Source organism: Petaurus breviceps, unplaced genomic scaffold (assembly GCF_028583685.1).
Source record: "Petaurus breviceps papuanus isolate PSGF00001 unplaced genomic scaffold, PetGlider_PUasm1.0 90654, whole genome shotgun sequence".
In the NCBI taxonomy this organism is placed as follows: domain Eukaryota; kingdom Metazoa; phylum Chordata; class Mammalia; order Diprotodontia; family Petauridae; genus Petaurus; species Petaurus breviceps.
The window spans coordinates 619,767-640,881 of NW_027187301.1; the positions used below are offsets into that span (position 1 = coordinate 619,767).

The 21,115-nt window shown below is 41.5% G+C and overlaps 1 protein-coding gene across 1 annotated transcript in view; it reads left to right on the forward strand.

Moving 5' to 3' along the window:
• Positions 1–9,609: 9,609 nt before the first annotated feature.
• Positions 9,610–21,115, forward strand: part of LOC138143700 (protein mono-ADP-ribosyltransferase PARP14-like) — a 76,606-nt gene continuing 65,100 nt past the window's right edge. The window contains exon 1 of the mRNA XM_069064926.1: positions 9,610–10,124. Within this exon, the coding sequence (XP_068921027.1) occupies positions 9,935–10,124 (190 nt within the window). The 5' untranslated portion in view covers positions 9,610–9,934. The remainder of the gene's footprint in view (positions 10,125–21,115) is intronic.

Here is a 21,115-nt window from a genome sequence, read left to right on the forward strand (position 1 = left end):
TCCAGATTTAAGAAGATCCAGTTCGACCTACTCACAAGGTAGTGTTGAAATGGGGCTAAATTTGGGGTTAGTGAACTTCTGTTCCAATGTCTGCTATTCCATTTTCTTCACTTATATATGAGCTTTGACACATTTATTAATCTCACTAGCCTTCAGTTTTCATCTGAAAAACAATTATCTCTACTGCCCTTTTTAGCTCAAAATCTTAGATCTTATGATCAGGCCCTGGTCACAAGGCAGGTTTCCTAAGGTGGATTAGGGGGTAAATGATCAAAGACCAACGGTGAATTTGTGCAGAAAATACTCAGAGTTGGCCACCTGATGGGGACGTAACATCATCAGGTCAAAAATCCATAAGAATTTATTAAGTTCTTAAAATGGCTTGGATGGTGATTTACCACCAAAGTCCAAGATGATTAATATTAACATGCTGAGTTTGGGATAACAAAAGGATATTCCAAGAAAATGTTCAATCCAATTGGGAATGTGACAGGACCTAAGGAAGGAGGTGAGGATTAATGATGTAAATTTGGGATTCACCCACTGAGAGAAAGATGTGAGGATATTCCCCCAAGTCCTATGGGTAAGAATATAATGAGAAATGATTGTGAGATTAAAATTGCAGAAGTCTATTAAAAACAATTAAAAATAATTATAGGGAATGTTTATTATAGGGAATCTATTAAAAACAATTAAAAATAATTATAGGAGAACAATAGTATATCTGTAACCATGTCATCACTTGATGATTATTAATTTTTTAGAGACCAGTATCAACCTCTGTGAGTTTGGTCTAAGGAAGACAAACATCATTAGGTTGTGTCTATCTACACATTTCTTTCTCTTCAAACAGCCAGGCATGCAGTAGGGGGTAGGGGTGGGACAATGCAGTGTTGGAACTGAGGCCATTTGGGCTTTGGGGTACACAGTTTATATTCCTTTTCATCCCAGGCTTATATCACCCCATCATCATTTTACTTCAGAAGAGAATACCCCTTCTATCAGTCCATCCCCCAACCATATTAGACCACTCCCAGCTTTGGACTATTTAGACAAAAGAATCTATCTCCAGCAAAGCCAGAGTAGAACACAATGGAGCTTCCAGTACCTTTGATTAAATTACTTCAGTGCTTGGGTTGGGTGGGGTTTGACCTGGGTATGGAGAATCAATGCAATCTCAGTAATGTCCTGAAGAATGAACAGAACTTGGGAAGCAAGGGCCTGGGGGAAGCTCTGAGTCTCCAAAATATTGATTCCTAATGTTTGTGATGAAAAGCTTCATCCAAAATTTCATCAAGAACACAGAGATCTATTAGGATAATAATAGGAATCTATTCTCTTCCCTGGGAGAAGAGGGGAGTCTTCCCCATGACTGATAATGAGGAAGAGATACATTACAAAAGGCAGAACAAGAATTTATACCCTAACACAGTCAAACCCCTTCCCATGGCTATCCCTTCACCCATTGGCTGAGAGGTGGGCTCAAGTCTCAGTGTGAAAATCTTCCCCAATGGCAACAACAGAGGAGCCCTCCACTATGGCTTACAAAGAACAAGGATGCTGACTGACAGTGAGGGAAAGGAGGGGAAAGATCCAAAAGCAATGGGGGAGGAGTGAGCTTGGGCTGTCCCTGACTCCCACTGGCCCAGAGGAGCGGCCCACAGAGGTGGAAAATCTGAAAGCCTCCTGAAAGGGCTTGCTGCTGATTAACAGCAGAAGTGAAGGGGTGGGGGGAGAAGAGAGGGAAGTTCTGAGAGGTTTTCACTTCCCCCCAGACACTAAGAAAAACAATTTTCCCACCAGTTATGCTATTTCTCCTAGGTGTGACTTGACTGGTGGTATATTGTTAACTACTATCATTCACCATAGAGGTTCTTTACAACACCAGCATTGCCAGAAGAAATCAAATACCTCTCTCAGCTTTGGCAGATCTCATAAATTCCAGATGTCCTAAAGGAGTCAAATCCATATTATTGTCTTAATTAGAAAAAACAAAAAAAATCAATAAAATAATTTTTGAAATCTTGAATGAGTAAATACAAAGTGTATTACTGGAATTTAAAAAGAAAAGAACATTAACCAGGTCACTTTAATCAATTACTGTATAAAGATGACCACCAGGGGCTGGGGGAGAAGAGGACAAAGAGACAATGAACAATTGATATGACAAAGCCTGTGTTTCGAAACTAGTTTGGTTATATTTTCAAATATATTAATTCTTTTTTTTATTTTGCTTTTTTTTTTGAGGGGGGAGGGCAGGGCAGTTGAGGTTAAGTGACTTGCCCAAGGTCCCAGGGCTAGTGAGTGTTAAGTGTCTGAACTGGATTTGAACTCAGGTCCTCCTGATTCCAGGGCTGTTGCTCTATTCATGGTGCCACCTAGCTGCTTCAAATATATTCATTTTAATCTGGAATTTTTTCTGATTAACAACTAAAAAACAAAAATGTCTGGGGAAAGGGCAGAGAGGATAAATAAATAAATGTAAAATATTTTTTAAAAATTTCTACCTAAAAAAATGGGGGTAATATAGAAGAGGAAATCAAGGAATATTTGGTGTTAGGTGTCATCCAAGTCCCACAGTGAAAAGCAGACTAGATTTGGAATGAGAGGACCTGACTTCAAAGCCTGGCTTTGCCACCTTCTCACTGTGTAACCTTCCTCCAACTGCTGGGAGGTCTCTTTCCTCATTTGTAACATAGAGGCTTTGACCTGATGGCCTTTTTCAGATCCTTACATCTCTAGATCTCTGACTCTATTAGTATCAGTACTTGAGTCATTTTTCAGTCTTGTTCACCTCTTCGTGACCCATTTGGTACTTTCTTGGCAGATACTGGAGTGATTTGCCATGTTCTTCTCCAGCTCATTTTACAAATGAGGGATCTAAGGCAGATGGGGGAAAGTGATTTATTCAGGGTCACACAATAAGTGTCTGAGACTGGATCTCAATCTACTGAGCCACCTAGCTACCCTTTTATCATCTGTGTCAACTCAAATCACTTTGGCTTTCACTGAATGGCCAATAATAAATAGCTCCTAGCCCAAGCCTAGATGGATTTTTGTTTAGGTTTGATAACATAGAATGATTAGTATAAAGTCATTGTTTTCTGTCCTGTCCAGAAACTCTGATTATCTTCTCCTCCCAGATGGATAAATTTTTGGTGTTAGATTAGGCCATCTGACCCTGGATCATTAAATGGGCATTGTCTCAGAGAAACTCAGACCAGGGAAAGACCTTAATTTAGAAAGGCCAGGTGACCCACTGCATCCCAGGCCATTGCCAGTTGTCTAGACTTTTGTTGACACTGAAAAGAGATGACTCTGGAGAAGAGATTGAGGTTGACTTTTCCCAGCCCTGCCTCACTTAATTCCAATTCACCCACAAGTTAAAGTATCGACCTCAGGATATGATTGGTTCTCTTTGAGAACAACAACAATAGGTGGCAATGTGTAGAGTAATGGTTCACAGTTTTCCTCATTGCCAAAGTGGTCTGAAAACTAGAAAACTTCAGAACTGTAGCACTATCCAACTCTGCTCATTAAATACATATATTTTATTGATATTAATATCATTTATTATTATATAATATATTGCTATTATGATATGTTAATATTATATAATATATTATAAATATAATATTTGTTAATATTAAATAAATACATATATGTATATAGCATGCAAATACTACTGCAACATACTGAAATTTGTGCCATCAGTTCAAGGGAGGCCATGATTTCCAGTCTCATATATCTTTGGGTATGTGTGAACCAGTTTGTTAGGAAAGGCAGCAAGTACTTTAATCCCATCGCCCAGTCCTTACTATCACCCTTCACCTGCTAGTCAGCACATAGCCACATACACTTTCATCCCATCCACCTTGTTTCTTATCTCCTTTCCCTAAGAGGCAGCAGTGGGGGAGGACCTGAAGCACAATGGCCTGTCCCCTTTGGGAAACATGTACCTATCAGAATTATCTTGCTTTTATTATGAGAAAGTGTCTATAAAAGGAGAAAATGGTTTGAAATTCTTGCCCAGTTATTCTCAATGCGTTGTTGCCTTGGGATGCTTAATAAATTCCTTTCAATTAAAATTAAATATTAAATAAATTAAACAAAAATTCAATTTCAATTAAATAAATTCCTCTACCTGAGTTTACTTCATTATTGACTGCAAGGCTGAATAAAGATTTTCTTTTAATAAACAACTGTCCTTTAAGTGCCCAATATGTATAAGGCATTGTGCCAGGTGCTAAACATACAAAGATATAAAATGACTGGCCCTTTTTACCCCCTTATTCTCCTCTTTTCTTCTATTAATTCTTTGGATGTCTTTATAAAAGGTCAGTTGTACATGCTGCCAATTGTCTCCTGGTGAGAAGAGAGGGCCTAGAAGACCATTCAGGAAGGTAGTTGGAGGTTATACATTCAAGTTACTACCCAAATATATCAGGCTTGCAACTTCAGAATGCTGGACACTCAACCATCTTTAGAATAATTCGATTCAACCAACATGTATTAAGGAGGTACTATGGTCAGGCACTGTGCCAGCCACCAGGAATACAAAACCAAAAATGACGCCATCTTTTCTCCCTGGAAGGGCAAGGGGGACATCAGAGGGAAGGGGAAAGGTTGGTGGGGGGAGGGAGCAATATGATGTTCCAGACCTTCCTTGTCTCCCTCAGCACCCTCTCCTATTCTCTCAGCTGAAGCTTCTCCCTCTTCCCACATCTGACACGCCTCTGACATTCTTCCTTACTACCTTCTCCTTCATGTCAGTCTCTGATGAGATAGCCTTTCTCCTGGTCAAGTCCAAACCATCTTCATGGACCATGATCCTATTCATTCCCATCTCCTCCAAGTGGTGACATCAACATGATTTGTACTCTCTCTAATCTTCCATTTTCCTCATCTATTAATTCTTTCCCTGCTGCCTTCAAACATGCTCATATTCCCTCCACCTCATCCTCAAAAAGCCCTCTTTAGGCTGAACCATAACCACTAGCTGTCTCCCCTTCTCTATTCAATTCCTTCAGAAGGCTGTAGATACTAGATAGATTCACCTTGTTCTCTTGCTACTCTCTTGTAATGAGCATATGACTCCTTGTTTCATCATTTAATTGAAATTGCTTTCTCCAAAGCTACTAATGAGCTTTTCCTTAACAAATCTAATGACATTTTAAAAGTCTTCAACCTTCTTGACTTCTGCAGTATTTGACACTGTTGGTCACTTTTTCTGCTAGGAATTTTCTCCTCTCTGGAATTTTGATCACACAACCGTCTCTTAATTCTTCTCCTATCTGCCTGACCCCTCCTCTGTCTCCCTGACTGGATCTTAATTTCTTTTTTTTTTTGGAGGGCAATTGGGGTTAAGTGACATGCCCAAGATCACTCGGCTACTTTTGTGTTAAGTATCTGAGGCTGGATTTGAACTCAGGTCCTCCTGACTCCAGGGCCAGTGCTCTATTCACTGTGCTACCTAGCCACCCCTGGATCTTCATTCTTGTCATGCCCAGTAGATATATGTCTCTCAAAGCTCTATCTTGAATTCTCTTCTATCTTCTCCATATTATTTTGCTGGGTGTAATGGGAATGTAAATTTTAAAGATCTTCCCTGTCCCTAGGCTAAAGTGCACCTGGAGCCTGGGGTGGGAGGCTTGTTTTTCAGTAGATACTTCTTGATTGGCCAGTGGGTCCAGAAGGTTGTTACATTCTCTGAGCCAGGAGAAGGCTATATAAGCCCTGATGTGTAGCTTTGTTTTGGGGCTCACTTTGAGAAGTGTTCTGTGATTTGATCTGGATTCTGGGAAGCTGGTGTCCAGAGCCCCCCGGCTTTGAAAAACCCAGATGTTGATTTGGTATGGATGTAATGGTTGGACAGTTTGGAAAGCTGTCTACTTGATCTGTTTCTGTCTTGATAATTCTGCCTGTATACTTTGAAGTTCAGGGTGCTGACCTTTTTCCCCTGAACAAGGTAAATGATATATGTCTGACTGATTAAAGTAAGCTTGTTAACCCATTTTGAGTTGCTTTCCTTTATCAAAGCAGATCCAAGAACCTGTGGTGGCAGCCACCCTGGGGACGCTGGGGTGTTTGCTGCTACAAAATGGCATCATGAACAGGATCTGCAGAGTAAAAGGAAAGTATGGGGGCTGGGATAATTGTTTGTCTCCCAGTTGTGGTAGCTGTGACTCTGTGGAGCCATGGACCAGGAGAGAAGAATGGCCTGCATGCAGACTTCGCTGAGCTGAAAGCAGGAATGGTGAGCTGCCTGCATCGGGACCTGGGCAGAAGCCAGGAGAGGCTGCCGCCTGCGGGAGGAGAAGGAGCCCAGGAGTTCGGAATTCAGCCACAGGAAAAGATAAGAACTAAGCAGCAAAGCAGGGGCACTGAATGTGTTTCCTGGCTGCATCCCACAGTTTGGGACCCAGGGGGAAGATGGACTTGTGACTATGGTGGGTGGGATGAAGTGCCTTGGACCCCCAATGACCCCACCTTGTTGATTTTGTTGCCCAGCCCCCTCTCTGTACTTGGAAGCAGAGGCTGGAGCTGTGTGAGGGGAAGGACACCCCTCCCCACCCCCCTTGCTTAAGAGAACTTTATTTGGATTCTCATTTTGAATTGAAGTGGTAATGCAATGTACTTTGTGTTTGGGGCCACTTTGGTAACTTTAGTTGTGTATCTTGAAAATGTGACCTAAGAGATGTTTGGTGCTAATTCAAAAGTAAATTGACTATGCTATTGGTGGCATGAAAGATCTTGGGGCCAAATGTAATGGGAATGTAAATTTTAAAGATCTTCCCTGCCCCTAGGCTAAAGTGCACCTGGAGCCTGGGGTGGGAGGTTGTTTTTCAGTAGATACTTCTTGATTGGCCAGTAAGTCAATAAGGTTGTTTCATTCTCTGAGCCAGGAGAAGGCTATATAAGCCCTGATGTGTAGCTTTGTTTTGGGACTCATTTTGAGAAGTGTTCTGTGATTTGATCTGGATTTTGGGAAGCCATTATCCGAGCCCCCCGGCTTTGAAAAACCCAGATGTTGATTTGGCATGGATGTAATGGTTGGACAGTTTGGAAAGCTGTCTACTTGATCTGTTTCTTTGTCTTGATAATTCTGTCTGTATACTCTGAAGTTCAGGGTGCTGACCTTTTTCCCCTGAGCTAGGTAAAGGATATATGTCTGACTGATTAAAGTAAGCTTGTTAACCCATTTTGAGTTGCTTTCCTTTATCAAAGCAGATCCAAGAACCTATGGTGGCAGCCACCCTGGGGATGCTGGGGTGCTTGCTGCTACACTGGGTAGTATCCTTAGCTCCCTTGAATCCAATTATCATCCATATGCAGATTATTCCCAAATTTTATACTTACATTCTTAGTCTCTCTTTGGGGCTACCATTCCCCAGCCCCAACTTCCTTTTCTACATCATGGCCTAAACGTCCCAAAAGCATCTGAAACTCAATATGCCCAAAACAGAATTCATCTGTTTGATAAATTTCTATTTGCATATACATAAAACAGGACACACCTTATAAAGATATGTATGTGTGTATCCTAATGCTTGTTAATATACAGTTGTTTTTTCTTTTTTGTTAGGGGATGTATATGTGTATTTGTGAGGAGTATATATTAGGGAATGGGTAAAACCTTTGATATGACTACATAACGTGAAGGCTCAAATTTAAAATGGAAAAATTTTAGAAAACTTTTCCCCAAAACCTTTTTTATTTATTTAATATGACCTTCTCTCTCATCAACTGAATTTGAAGAAAATGTTAGAAATAACGAATCATGATTTTAAAAAAGAATTATGAATAAAATGTTTAAGATAAATTATTCATTGTATTTCTGCTATTACTTGGGTGACCCTGAACAAATTACTTCATCACTGGTCTGCTTTGAGTTTTTTTTTCTTATCCATTCAATCAGGATGATAATACTTATTCTAACTACCTCAGATGGATGGTTAAGTAGCAAATGAAATAATATATTTTAAAACTAGTCTTTGTAAGCATAATATTGAAAGGTAGACTGGCATAGGGGATCAAGGGCCAGGGCCAAGGAGTCTCAGTGCTCCTGGGACCTATCTAAATTACATCCACTTCTTTATATAAGGAGATTCATTTTCCCACACTAATGATATCATAGAGCTGGATGGAAAGAAAATAAAAACTTTGAAGCACTTATAATGTTATTACCATATATTGACTGGTGTATGGCTTTTATTCTCCTCCTTCCCCCACCCCCAAGATTTTTATACAATGGAATGCATAGAGTTTTACACGACAGTGCTTATAGTATACAATGTTTACTCCTATACACAGAAGACAAATGGTAAAACACAACTTAATTCAAGAGAAAATTTAAGTCTGTCCAGCTCCTCAAAACTCCATGTAGAGTTTTCTTGGCAAAGGTACTGCAGTGGTTTGCCATTTCCTTCTCCTACTCATTTTACAGATGAGAAAACTGAGGGAAACAGGAGACGGAGGCAAACAGGGTTAAGAGGCTTGCCCAGGGTCACACAGCTAGGAAGTATTTCAGAAAATCTGTTTCACTTAGGAATAGGAATCTTACTGACTCAAGGCCAGCACTATGGGCTACTCTGCTGCTCTTCAAGAGGAAGACAGTTCATTTTCATATATATATATACACACACACATATACACATATATATGTATATATGTGTGTGTTATATATCCATATGTATGTATATATGCACACATGTATATATACATACATATATGTATATATACATATATATCTCCAAGGGACAGGAGTAATAACTATCAGAAGTAGACCCTCCTTTGTTCCTAGACCTTAAAGCTATTAAAACTACGAAACTTGCTCAAAGTCCCAGGATAGGGCGTGAGTGACAAGGACAAGTGGGGATAAGGGCGACAGTGCTGAGTCTGAAATCCAGTGACCTGCCTGTGAAAGTCGTGGCTCAGCTCCTGGGTCCCAGCGGCCGCTAGGTGGCGCAGTGCAGAGAGCACTGACTGGTGTCACGGGGACCTGAATTGGAATCCAACTTCAGACAAGAGCTGTGTGACACAACCTCTGTTTCCTTCAGTTTCCTCAACTGCAAAATGAGATATTCAAGCACCTACCCCAAAAGGGTTTTCAGGATCAAATGAGTTATTTGTTAAGCACTTAGCACAGTGCCTGGAACTTGGGAAGCGCTATATAAATATTTTCTCCCTTCCCAGGGGCCTTTCTGCGAGATGTAACTCCTCTGAGTCTCATTTCCCTCCTTTTTAATATTAGGGCGTTGAACTAGCTAATCTCTAAGCTCTCTTCTCTGTCTAAATCTATGAGCCTGGGACTAAAGCTTTGGGGCTGAAAAGAGCTCCTGGCTGGCCTTGTAAAGCTCTGTCTGAATTCATGAAGGTCTATCAATAGAAAAGGAGGAGCCCCGGGTCGGTGCTTTTCGTGGCTTCAAGTTTTCTGGCAATCTGACAGCTTTCTAAGTGAATCCCCTTCCCCCAAACAAGAGCCTGACAGCAGAGCTGACCCCATTTTCCAAGCACTCTCTCTTCAGCCTAATGGAAGTGAGCAGGGGTCCTGGTTCGAGAGATGTGCTGGTCCGGAAGGAGGCCGGGGCAAGGAGCCTGGGAAGGTGCTTCTTGCGAGGTCCAGGATTGTCTTTGTTTCCTCCCGCTAGAGGACCCCAGCACAGCCTTTTCTTATCGGAAGCAGCGAAACCACTAGAGAAATGGGTTGTGAAGGTGGGGAATAAGAAAGGAGCTTTGAAAGGGAAATGAAACTGAAACTTTGCAAGCCATCTGGGGCGGGGCGGGGTGGTAGAAGTTGGACTAAGGAGCCAGGAGGGAGTGCTGACAGCACTGCTGCTTCTGTCCTCTCTGCTCCCCAGTTACCCCCTACAGAGCTCAGCGAACAAACGTCGCAGCCCCGGCTCCTCGGCTCAGGAGCCCAGACGCTGCCTTGATGGCCACTGACGGCGCTGCCTCCGTCCCACCGTACAGGGTCCTGGTCCTGGTGCCCGAGCTCTGTTCTGGACTGGAGAGGAAACTGCAAAAGTATTTCCAGAGCCGCCGTCAGTCTGGGGGAGGCGAGTGCACGGTCAAAGCCGGCCCCACCGAAGGCACTTTCTGGGTAGAGTTTTTGGAAAGAGAAGGTGAGCAGAAAGGGGCTGGGGGAGCCGCTGGACAGAAACCAGAGTGGGAGGAAAGGCTTTGGCGGGAGACGGGGTGAACTGGGAGAGGGCCTGGGCCAGGAGACTGGGCCCTGGGAAAAGGGGCTTCGGTTAATAACAATAATGTTATTTTTATTCCGTTTATATTAAGCCTACTATGTGCCAGGTCCTGTGCTAGGTTCTTTACAGATATTATCTCATTTAATCCTAGAAACAATCCTGGGAGGTAGGTGCTCTTATTATGCCCATATTACAGTTGAGGAAATTGAGGCAGAGGTAAAGTGGTTAGGCAGTGGTCACATGACTAGTAAATGTCTAAGGCCACATTGGGATTCAGCTCTTCCTGACTCTGGCCCTTATTAGTTGGATAAATTTCCGCCCCTTTAGAGGCCTTTTCTGAAGGTTTGCTTCCTTTCAATGTGGTTGGATGATGGCTCTCTCTTGCCTTCATTCAGGAACTCAGGGTTAACACCAACAGAGGGCAAGGGTTGAATCTTCTTTGTACCAGGTAATTATACATCTATCATAGTTATGTGGGTTCACCTCCTCCATGTTGTTAGCAAGAAATCTCCCAACAATATGACCCTTCAGCCCACAAAATCTGGAAGCAGATGGCTGTCACCCTAATGGAATAAGAGAACTGCCAATAGAGGGGGACCTGAGCTGTTTCTGAGGGTGGAGGGGAATGGGACAAGACAAGGAAAGAGGAACCAAGATTATGTCTGGTTCATCGGGGTGCTAACAATCCACTATATTCACCAAACCTTGACTGAGTGGGCTGGACCCTAGATTTTCTCAGGATAGATTTACTACCCCTTGTCCTTCATATAGGCCATTATCTGAGGTTCAGGTTCAGTGAAACTGCAGCGATAAATAATAATGAGGTAGAAGAGAAAATAGAGAAATTACTTTTTTCCTTTAATTACTTCTACGTTAAGATTCTGAGCAACATAGTGTCAGAGTACAGAAAAAGCAAAAACAGTCAATGAAGCAAACATAAAGCTAAGAAACATTGTAAAACATTATTGGCCTTCTAAGGTGTGATTGATAAACTTTTTTTTTTGGCTGGGCAATTGATTCTTTTTTATTTATTTTTAATTAAGTAATTTTTAGTTTTCAACATTCACTTCCACAAGATTTTGAGTTTTAATTTTCTCCACCTTCCCTTCCCAAGATGGCCTGCAATCTTATATAGGCTCTACATATACATTCATATTAAACGTATTTCACATTGTCATTGTGAAGAAGAGTTAGGACCAATGGAAGGAACCATGAGAAAGAAGAAACAAAAAAAAAAAAGAAAGAAAAGAGCAAATAGTATGCTTCAATAATCATTCAGACTCCAAAGTTCTTTTTCTGGATGTCGACAGCATTTTCCATCCTAGGTCTTTTGTAGTTGTCTTAGATCCTTCCATTGCTGAAAAGAACTAAGTCTATCAAAGTTAGTCATTGCACTATGTGACTGTTACTCACTCAGCATCAGTTCGTGCAAATGTTTCCAGGTTTCTTTGAAATCTGCCTGCTCATCATTTCTTATAGCACAATAGTATTCCATTATAATTGTATACCACAACTTGTTCAACCATTCCCCAGTTGGTAGACATCCCCTTAATTCTCAATTCTTTGCCACCACAAAAAGTGTTGCTATAAATATTTTTATACATGTGGTTCCTTTTCCTATTTTTATTATCTCTTTGGGATAAAGACCTATAAGTGATATTGCTGGATGAAAGTGTATCTTTATAGCCCTTTTGGCATAGTTCCAAATTGCTCTCCAGAATGTTTGGATCAGTTCACAATTCCATCAACAATGCATTAGTGTTCCAATTTTCCCACATCTTCTCTAACATTTATCATTTTCCTGAAAAAACTTTCTTTTAAAGAAAGAAAAATCATTTATTTGATAAGTCAGGATACTGAAAAAGCAGGCAATGGAAGGGTAAAGTTAAGGTAAAGAGTATTTATAGATATTTTTGTTCTGAGAAAGAAAGAGAGGGACAGACAGACAGACAGAAAGAGACAGAGACAGAGAAAGGTAGACAGAGCAGGTCTCTTTTCTTCTCAGGCAGTAGTCCTTGCTGCTGTGTCCACTGTACTACAGTATCCAAGGTAATCATAATCATTAAATCTAATCTTCACATAGTAGTCCTTTTAAGTTTCCCAAAAAATTGTTCTATGTCTTTTGATTCTCACAGCAAAAATTAGAAACAATAAAAAGAATAACCAGGATCCATTTTTCATGGTTATAAAACTGAGAGCAAAACTGAGAGCACAAAAGAAACAGAGGAATATATTAAAAAATATAAAATATTCAAACAAACACAAGATCAAATAGAGATCTGACACTAAAAGTGAGTTGGGTGCCATTATTATTCATATTTTACAGGTAAAAAAACTGTGTGAAAGGTTAAGTCTTTTGCTAAGGATTATACAGTCAGTATCTGAGGAAGTTTTTCTTTTTTTTTTAAAATGCTTTATTAACTTCTGATTTACATCGTTCGTTTCCGCCAGATTTTGAGTTACAAATTTTCTCCCCATTTTTCCCCCACCCATCCCCCCAAAACAGCAGTCCCACAGGATATCCCCACCTCTGATCTGCTCTCTCCCATATTTTCTCCCATACCCGTTTCAACTTTTCCAGTAGGGCATGGTGGATCTCTATATTTCCCAATTACATGTAAAACAATATTGATAATAGTATATATATATTTAAACATTTGATTTTAAAACTTTGAATTCCAGATTCATTCCCTTCCTCCCTTATCACCCACCCTTACTGGGAAGATAAGCAGTTCAGTATAGGTTGTACATGTGTGGCTAATGCAAAACAATAACATAGCAGATATATTGTAAAAGACTGACTATATTTCCCTCCCTCCTATCCCACATCCCACTTGTTCTATTCTCTACTTTGATCCTGTCCCTTTTCAAAAGTGGGTGCTTCCAACTTCCCTCCCCCCCAGCCTGCCCTCCCTTCCATCATCCCCCCTCACATCCCCTCCCCCCCCATTCTCCTGGAGGGTGAGATCCCCTATTTAGTGTGTATTTCCCTCCCTCCTCAAGCCAGATTCAATAGGAATAAGGTTGACCCATTCCCTTTTGCCTTCCTATACTTCCCCTCCATTGTAACCATTTTCACTTGCCTCTTCTGTATGAGAGTTGCCCCACTCTGTCTCTCCCCATCTCCTCTCATTATATCCCTCTCACCTCTTAATTTCACCTTTTAAGTATCATCCCTTCCTGTTAAATTGGTCCCGTGCCCTCTATCTATGTATACCTGTAAACATATATACACACATTCACATATGTATTCATATGCCTGCATACCCTCATATAAAGACATATATATATATTTCTAATCCCTTCAACTACTGAGAAAAGTTTCATAAGTTACAATTATTGTTTTTCCATGTAGGAATGTTAATAGTTCAACTTTGGCCAAGTGGCTCAGCAAGCAAGAGCACTGGCCTCAGTGCCGGGACGACCCGGATCAAATCCGGGCCCAGACACCCAGCACCCCACCCAGAAACAACAACTGGCCGTGCAACCCCGAGCAAGCCACTCAACCCCAATTACTTAAAAAAAAAAATAGTTCAACTTTGATAAGTTCCTTATGATTTCTTTTCCCTGTTTACCTTCTCATGCTTCTCTTGCTTCTTGTATCTGAATGTCAAATTTTCTATTCAGCTCTGGTTTTTTCAGCAAGAATGCTTGAAAGTCCTGTATTCCACTGAATGACCATATTTTCCCCTGAAACATGATACTCAGTTTTGCTGGGTAGGTGACTCTTGGTTTTAATCCCAGCTCCCTTGACCTCCGGAATATCACATTCCAGGCCCTTCGATCCCTCAGTGTAGAAGCTGCCAGATCCTGGGTTATCCTGATTGTGTTTCCACAATATTCAAATTGTTTCTTCCTGGCTGCTTATAATATTCTCTCCTTAATCTGGGAATTCTGGAACCTGGCTATAATATTCCTAGGAGTTTTCTTTTTGGGATCTTTTTCAGGAGGTGATCGGTGGATTCTTTCAACCTCCATTTTGCCCTCTGGTTCTAAAACATCAGGGCAGTTTTCTTTGAGAACTTCCTGGAGGATGCTTTCCAGGCTCTTACTTTGGTCATGGCTCTCAGGCAGTCCAATAATTTTTAAATTATCTCTCCTGGATCTATTTTCCAGGTCAGTGGTTTTTCCCATGAGATATTTCACATTGCCTTCTATTCTTTCATTTGTTTGGATCTCTTTAACAGCATCTTGATTTCTCATAAAGTCATTAGCTTCCATTTGCTCCAATCTAATTCTGAAGCAATGATTCTCCTCAGTGAGCTTTTGAGATTCTTTTTCCATCTGGCAAATTCGACTTTTTAAGGCATTCTTCTCCTCATTGCCTTTCTGAGCCTCCTTTGCCATTTGAGTCAGTCTGTTTTTTAAGGTATTATTTTCTTCAGTCAGGCTGTTGACTCTCATTTCATAATTTTCTTGCATTGTTCTCATTTCTCTTCCCAATTTTTCCTCCACTTCTCTTATCTGCTTCTTAAGGTCCTCTATGGCCTGTAACCAGCTTGTATTTTCCTTTGAAGCTTTTGGTGCAGGAGTTCTGACTTCACTGATTTCCTCCTGTTCCATGCCTTGCTCCTTCTTATCCCCAAAATAGGAGTGTAATGTTGGAATCTTCTGTCTGCTTTGTTTCCTTTGCCTGCTCATTTTGCCACTCAATGATTTGACTTTTGGGCTTTTTGCCACAGTAGGACTCTGCCACCAGATAGGGGAGTTTTCGTCCCAAACGCTGGGGTTTTCTCAGCTGCCGGAGGTATTAGATGGGTGCCCTCTCTGAGGTCTCCACACGCTCTGGCAAGCTGGACACACACCCCAGGACCTCCACCCTAGACTGCAATCCAGATCCAAGCAGGTTAAAGCAAGAGCGATGACCCCTCAGACTGGTGCTTGGTCCCCCTACACTCTGCAGGCCAGGAGCTGAAGCCGCCAAGTGGCGCTGGCAGGCTGTGCCGGTGTCTCAGCGGTTTCTCGCCCCGGGGGTAAAAGCCACGCACTCCCACTTGCTGGGTCCCAAAGTCCAGAATGCACTGGCCTCTCACCTTGTCCTTCGTGTCTATGTGTTGATAAATCTGGAAACGGCCACAGCTGCTGCTGATCTGGAATCCCTCTGGCTGGCAGCTGGTCAGGCCCGCCCTGGGGCTAAAGCCTCGGGGTGGGGCTGGGCTCAGCTCCCAGAGCCCTGTGCTGGCCGATTCCTGCCGGCCTGCCGGGCTGTTCTCAGCGGGAGGTTAGCTTCTCTGTGTCATTTTGTGGGTTCTGCAGCTCCAAAGTTTGTTTAGAGTCCCCATTTTACATGGATTGGGGAGGGTGGAAGCCGGAGCTGCGGGAGGGTCGTGCTTCTACTCCGCCATCTTGGCTCCGCCCCCTGAGGAAGTTTTTCAACACAGCTTTTTCTCACTCCCAGGTCCAGCAACCTATCCACCTTAATATTTCATTGATATTCAACAGATATTTGTAAGTATTAGGGTACCAACAAAAAAACAGTAATATACAATAAGTCACTTTCACAATACTCCATCTGGAACAGGTTTAAGCATTTCAAAATCCCACCTAGGTGCTCTCTGTTGCTTTTTTGTTTTTTTCCTCCCCCCTATAGCCACCTCCTCTTGGTTTAGGTGAGAACAAATCCTTCTTTTCCTTGTAATTCAGAGAAAAGGCGGAGTCTGAGAGAAGGAAAAACATAACAAAATTTTAAAAAAGAACAAAAAAGTTCATTTTACAGATTTCTTTTCCTAAGGTACCAAAAAATTTAACTACAAATTACCTTCCTGTAACCCTATCTGAAGAACTATAATTAAGAACCATCAAAGGGATCATAGATTTACTAATATAGTAGGAGATTTAGAGTCCCCTAAATCCAAACCTCTTATTTTATAGAAAAGGAAACAGAAGCACAGAAGGTCTAAGTGATATGTTTAGGGTCATATGACTAGTAAATGTTGGTCTGCTTATTCTGAGTTCTGTCCATTTTCTTTTTTTTTTAAGCAATCAGGGTTAAGTAACTTGCTCAAGGTTACATGGCCAGTTATTTCTGGGTGTGGTGCTGAGTATCTGAGCCTGGATTTGATCCAGGTCATCCCGACACTGGAGCCGGTGCTCTTACTCACTGAGCCACCTGGCCGCCCCTAAGCAATTGGGGTTAAGTAACTTGCTCAAGGTTACATGGCCAGGTGTTTCTGGGTGGGTGCTAAGTGTCTGAGCCCGGGATTCTATCTCCAGGTCTTCTCAATACTGGAGCCAGTGCTCTTACTTGCTGTGCTACCTGGCCGCCCCTCTGTCCATTTTCTGAACCTGAATGTTGAAGGAAGTAAGGGATAGATGCTAAGGGCCCAAAGACTTCAACTCGGCTAAATAAAATAAACATATGAGCTGTCTGCAAATACAGTGTCTTGGCACCACCCCCTTTTTTATATAAAAAAGCAAGTTTAAATCTCAGCCTTGCCACTTATCACTTATCACATAGAGTGATTGACTTGGAGGGGTGGAAGATGCAGAAGGTACCTTGTGCAGAACATGGTATTTGAGCTGAGTCTGGAAGGAAACCAGATAAGCTTGGAGGCAGAGGTGGGAAGGGAGAGTGCTTCAGGCATGGGGAGCAGATAGGGAAAGGCACTGAATCAGGAGATGGAAGGTTGTGCTTAAGGTCAGTGGAGTTGGACAAGTAAAAAGAAGTGAGTAGGAGCATCTAGGTGATGCAGTGAATAGAGCACTGACCCGGGAGTCAGGATGATCTGAGTTCAAATCTGACCTCAGACACTTAACACTTACTAGCTGTGTGACCTTGTGCAAGTCACTTAACCCCAATTGCCCAGCCTTTCCCCTCTCCAAAAAGACAAAAAAAGAGAGAGTTGAGTAAAGTCGAAGAAGAGTGGAAAGTTGGGAAGGGACCAGGTTGTGAAGGTCTATAAAAGTCAAACAGCATTTTATATTTGTCCTGAAGGTAATAAGGAGCCATTGGAATTTATAATAGGGGAGAATGACATGGTCATCTGAGCTTTAGGAAGATTATTTTGGCAACTGTGTGGAGATTGAACTGTAATGGGGAAGAGACAGGAGATGGGTAGAGCAACCAGCAGTTTTTACAATAGTCCAGATGTGAGATCTTTTTAAAAAAATCTTTTATTTATTTATTTTTATTTTTCAACATTCATCTCCACAAGATTTAGAGTTACAAATTTTCTCCCAATCTTTCCCCTACCCCCCACCCCAAAGATACCAAGCCTACTGAATACCCCTTTCCCCAGTCTGCTCTCTCTTACATCTTCCTCCATGACCCCCTCTGGCTTTCCAGTAGGGCAAGATGGATTTCTATACCCCAGTGCCTGTATATCTTATTTCCCAGTTGCATTTAAAAAAAAGCAAAATTTTTAACATTTGTTTTTAAAACTTAGATTTCCAGATTCTTTCCCTTATTTCCTCTTCACCCATCCCCACTGGGAATATAAGCAATTCAGTATATATTGTATATGTGTAGTTACACAAAACATTTCCATAGTAGTTATATTGGGAAGGACTAACTATATTTCCCTCCATCCTATCCCACCCCCACTTAACTCTATTTTCTACTTTGATCCTGTCACTTTTCAAAAGTGTGTTCTTCTAACTACCCTCTCCCCCAATCTGCCCTCCCTTCTATCATCCCCCCTTTTATTCCCTCCTGCCCCCTACTTTCCTGTAGAGTAAGATACCCAATAGAGTGTGTGTTATTCCCTTCTTAAGCCAAATTCAATGAGAGCAAGATTGACCCATTACCTTTTACCTTCCTGCTCTTCCTCTCCATTGTAACAGTTTTCTCTTGCCTCTTTCATATGAGATAGTTTACTCTATTCTATTTCTCCCTTTCTCCTCTCATTATATTCCTCTCTCACCTCTTAATGTTGTTTTTTAAATATCATCCCTTCCTATTCAACTGATCCTGTGCCCTCTGTCTAAGTATACATGTACACACATATATACATACTCACATATGTATTGATACATACATACACACTTCTATACATATATACATACATATACACACCACACACACACACACACACACACATACTCCCTTCAACTATCCTCATACTGAGAAATATCTCATGAGTTACAATTACCATTTTTCCTTGTAGGAATGTAAGTAGTTCAACCTTAATAAGTTCCTTATGATTTTTTTTTTCCTGTTTACCTCATTTTGCTTCTCTTACTTCTTGTATTTGACTGTCAAATTTTCTGTTCAGCTCTGGTTTTTTCATTATGCATACTTGAAAGTCCTCTATTTCATTGAATATCCATATTTTCTTCTGAAGTATTATACTCAGTTTTTCTAGGTAAGTGATTCTTGGTTTTAATCCTACCTCCTTTGACCTCTGGAATATCATATTCCAAGCCCTATGATCCCTTAGTGTAGAAACTGCTAGATCTTGTGTTATCCTGATTGTGTTTCCACAATACTCATTGTTTCTTCCTGACAGCTTGTAATATTTTCTCCTTGACCTGGGAACTATGGAATTTGGTTATGATATTCCTAGGAGTTTCCTTTTTTGGGATCTTTTTGAAGAGGCGATTGTTGAATTCTTTCCATTTCCATTTTGTCATCTGGTTCTAGAATATCAGGGCAATTTTCCTTGAGAATTCCTTGAAGGAAGTTTTCTAAGCTCTTTTTATGAGCATGGCTTTTAGGTAGTACAATAATTTTAAGATTATCTCTCCTGGATCTATTTTCCAGGTCAGTGGTTTTGCCAATGAGATATTTCACATTGCTTTCTATTTTTTTCATTTGTTTGGATCTGTTTTATAGTATTTTGATTTCTCATAAAGTCATTAGCTTCCATTTGCTCCAATCTAATTTTGAAGGAATTATTGTCTTCAGTGAGTTTTTGAAATTCCTTTTCCATCTGGACAATTAGAATTTTTAAGGTATTCTCCTCATTGGCTTTTTGAGCCTCTTTGAGACTGGGGAGTCCAGAGAGAGTTTGGGGCTGGATAAACAAATCTGAAGATCGTGTGCACTGCTCTGATAATTAAGCATTTGGGGGGCTAATGATATCTCCAAGTGAAATAGTAGAAGAAGGGGAGGGAGGGTTGGTAAACCAGGGAGCATCCAGCACCAGAGGGAAAGAATCTGAAGCCTCTGACCTCCTCTGGAATCCTGAATTTAAGAGGCTTTGAAAACTTTCTCTTTCATTTTCCCCTAAAAGTCCCTCCCTAGCTCTTAAGTCTTTGCCCTGTGGCTGTAAACAACTTCCCTGGGACAGAGTTTACTAGCCAGTTTTGTTTTTTGGAGGGCGGTTGAGGTTAAGCGACTTGCACTTGCCCAAGGCCTCACAGCTAGTTTTTGTGTTAAGTGTCTGAGGTTGGATTTGAACTCATGTCCTCCTGACTTCAGGGCTAGTGCTCTATTCACTGCACCACCTAGCCACCCCAAGAAAGCAATTTTTAAAAAGCTGTCCAAAGAGGGGTTTTTAGGGCAAAAAGAAACTGAATCCAGCTCACATCATATATGGTATACAAGTGCCATTCCAGTTTGCTATTTTGCACTGGAGAGAAGTGCTGTATAGTCTAATTTCTGAAAGCTGGAAGCAAGAATGTTTGAAAGGCCAAGCTGGGGCTGCTAACCAAGAGGAAGCTGGTTGCTTCCTGCCTATGACTGGCTAGTAAACTCTGTCCCAGGGAAGTTGTTTACAGCCACAGGGCAAAGACTTAAGAGCTAGGGAGGGACTTTTAGGGGAAAATGAAAGAGAAAGTTTTCAAAGCCTCTTAAATTCAGGATTCCAGAGGAGGTCAGAGGCATGAGATTCTTTCCCTCTGGTGCTGGATGTTCCCTGGTTTACCAACCCTCCCTCCCCCAAGAAGTTGCCAAAGAATTTGCAGTGTTACTTCCAGAGCCCTCAGAGATCAGGACAGGGCAAGTGTGTAGTGACACTCTAGATAGGGCCCTCTGAGATCCTTCTCCTTTTTTACCATGAGGAAGGTAGTTGAAGAAGGCTAGTATGGGGAAGGGACTGGAGTTCAGGCTGAAGTGATGTGAGGGGTGGATAAAGAAAGGAATAAACTTATCAGATGCCACAATTGAAGAGGACCTCTCAGAGATCATCTAGTCTAGCTTCTCCTATTTTACAGATAGAGAAACTGAGGCCAGAAGAGAGAATGTCAGGGCAGTCATTGAGTGCTGTTTAAGTACTTGCTGTGTTCTAGACTCAGTGGTAAGCAAACATCTTTGTTTTTACAGGATATAATCACAGTAGATAGGAGGTAATATCAGATGAAAGGGACAAGAGAAAAGGAAGAACAGGGTGGAAAGGGGCAGGAAAGGCCTCTGGCAGATGGTCCTGCCTGAGCAAAGGCTAGAAGGGAGCTGAGGTGGAGGTGAGGAGGAAGAACATTCCATTCATGTGTGACAGCCAGTATAAAGTAACAGTAGCCACAGAATAGAGAGATGGCATGTCATGTCTGAGAAACAGAAGGCATAATCATACAGTGATGTAGAGATTTGTCCATGTAAATTAAGTGGCAGAGCCAAGATTTGAACCCAATGGGAGTCAGGGACCTTGGGTTAGATTCACTACTTATCCCCTTACAGCCACTGTGACATTCAGCACATTACTTAAACTCTCTGTAGCTCAGTCTCATCTGTAAAATAAAGAGGATGGACCAGGAGGCTGCCTAAAACCCTTTTTTCTTTTTAATCAGTTGTTTCTGATTTGTTCAGTATTTAGGTTACTATGACAACTTATGACTCTAAACCTATGAACCTAATGTCCTTAATGAGCTTAAAGTCAGCCCTGCCACCTAGAGAAATGTTGTCTTTTGGTTGGGCAATTACTGGTATGGCCTAGGCAGAGTATCAACAGTTAGGTGGCCATTGGACCCTGGAGGGGGATTTCTATTCCTGCTCCAACATTTACTCCTGACTGGGGGAGGGATTGAAGGGGGAAACA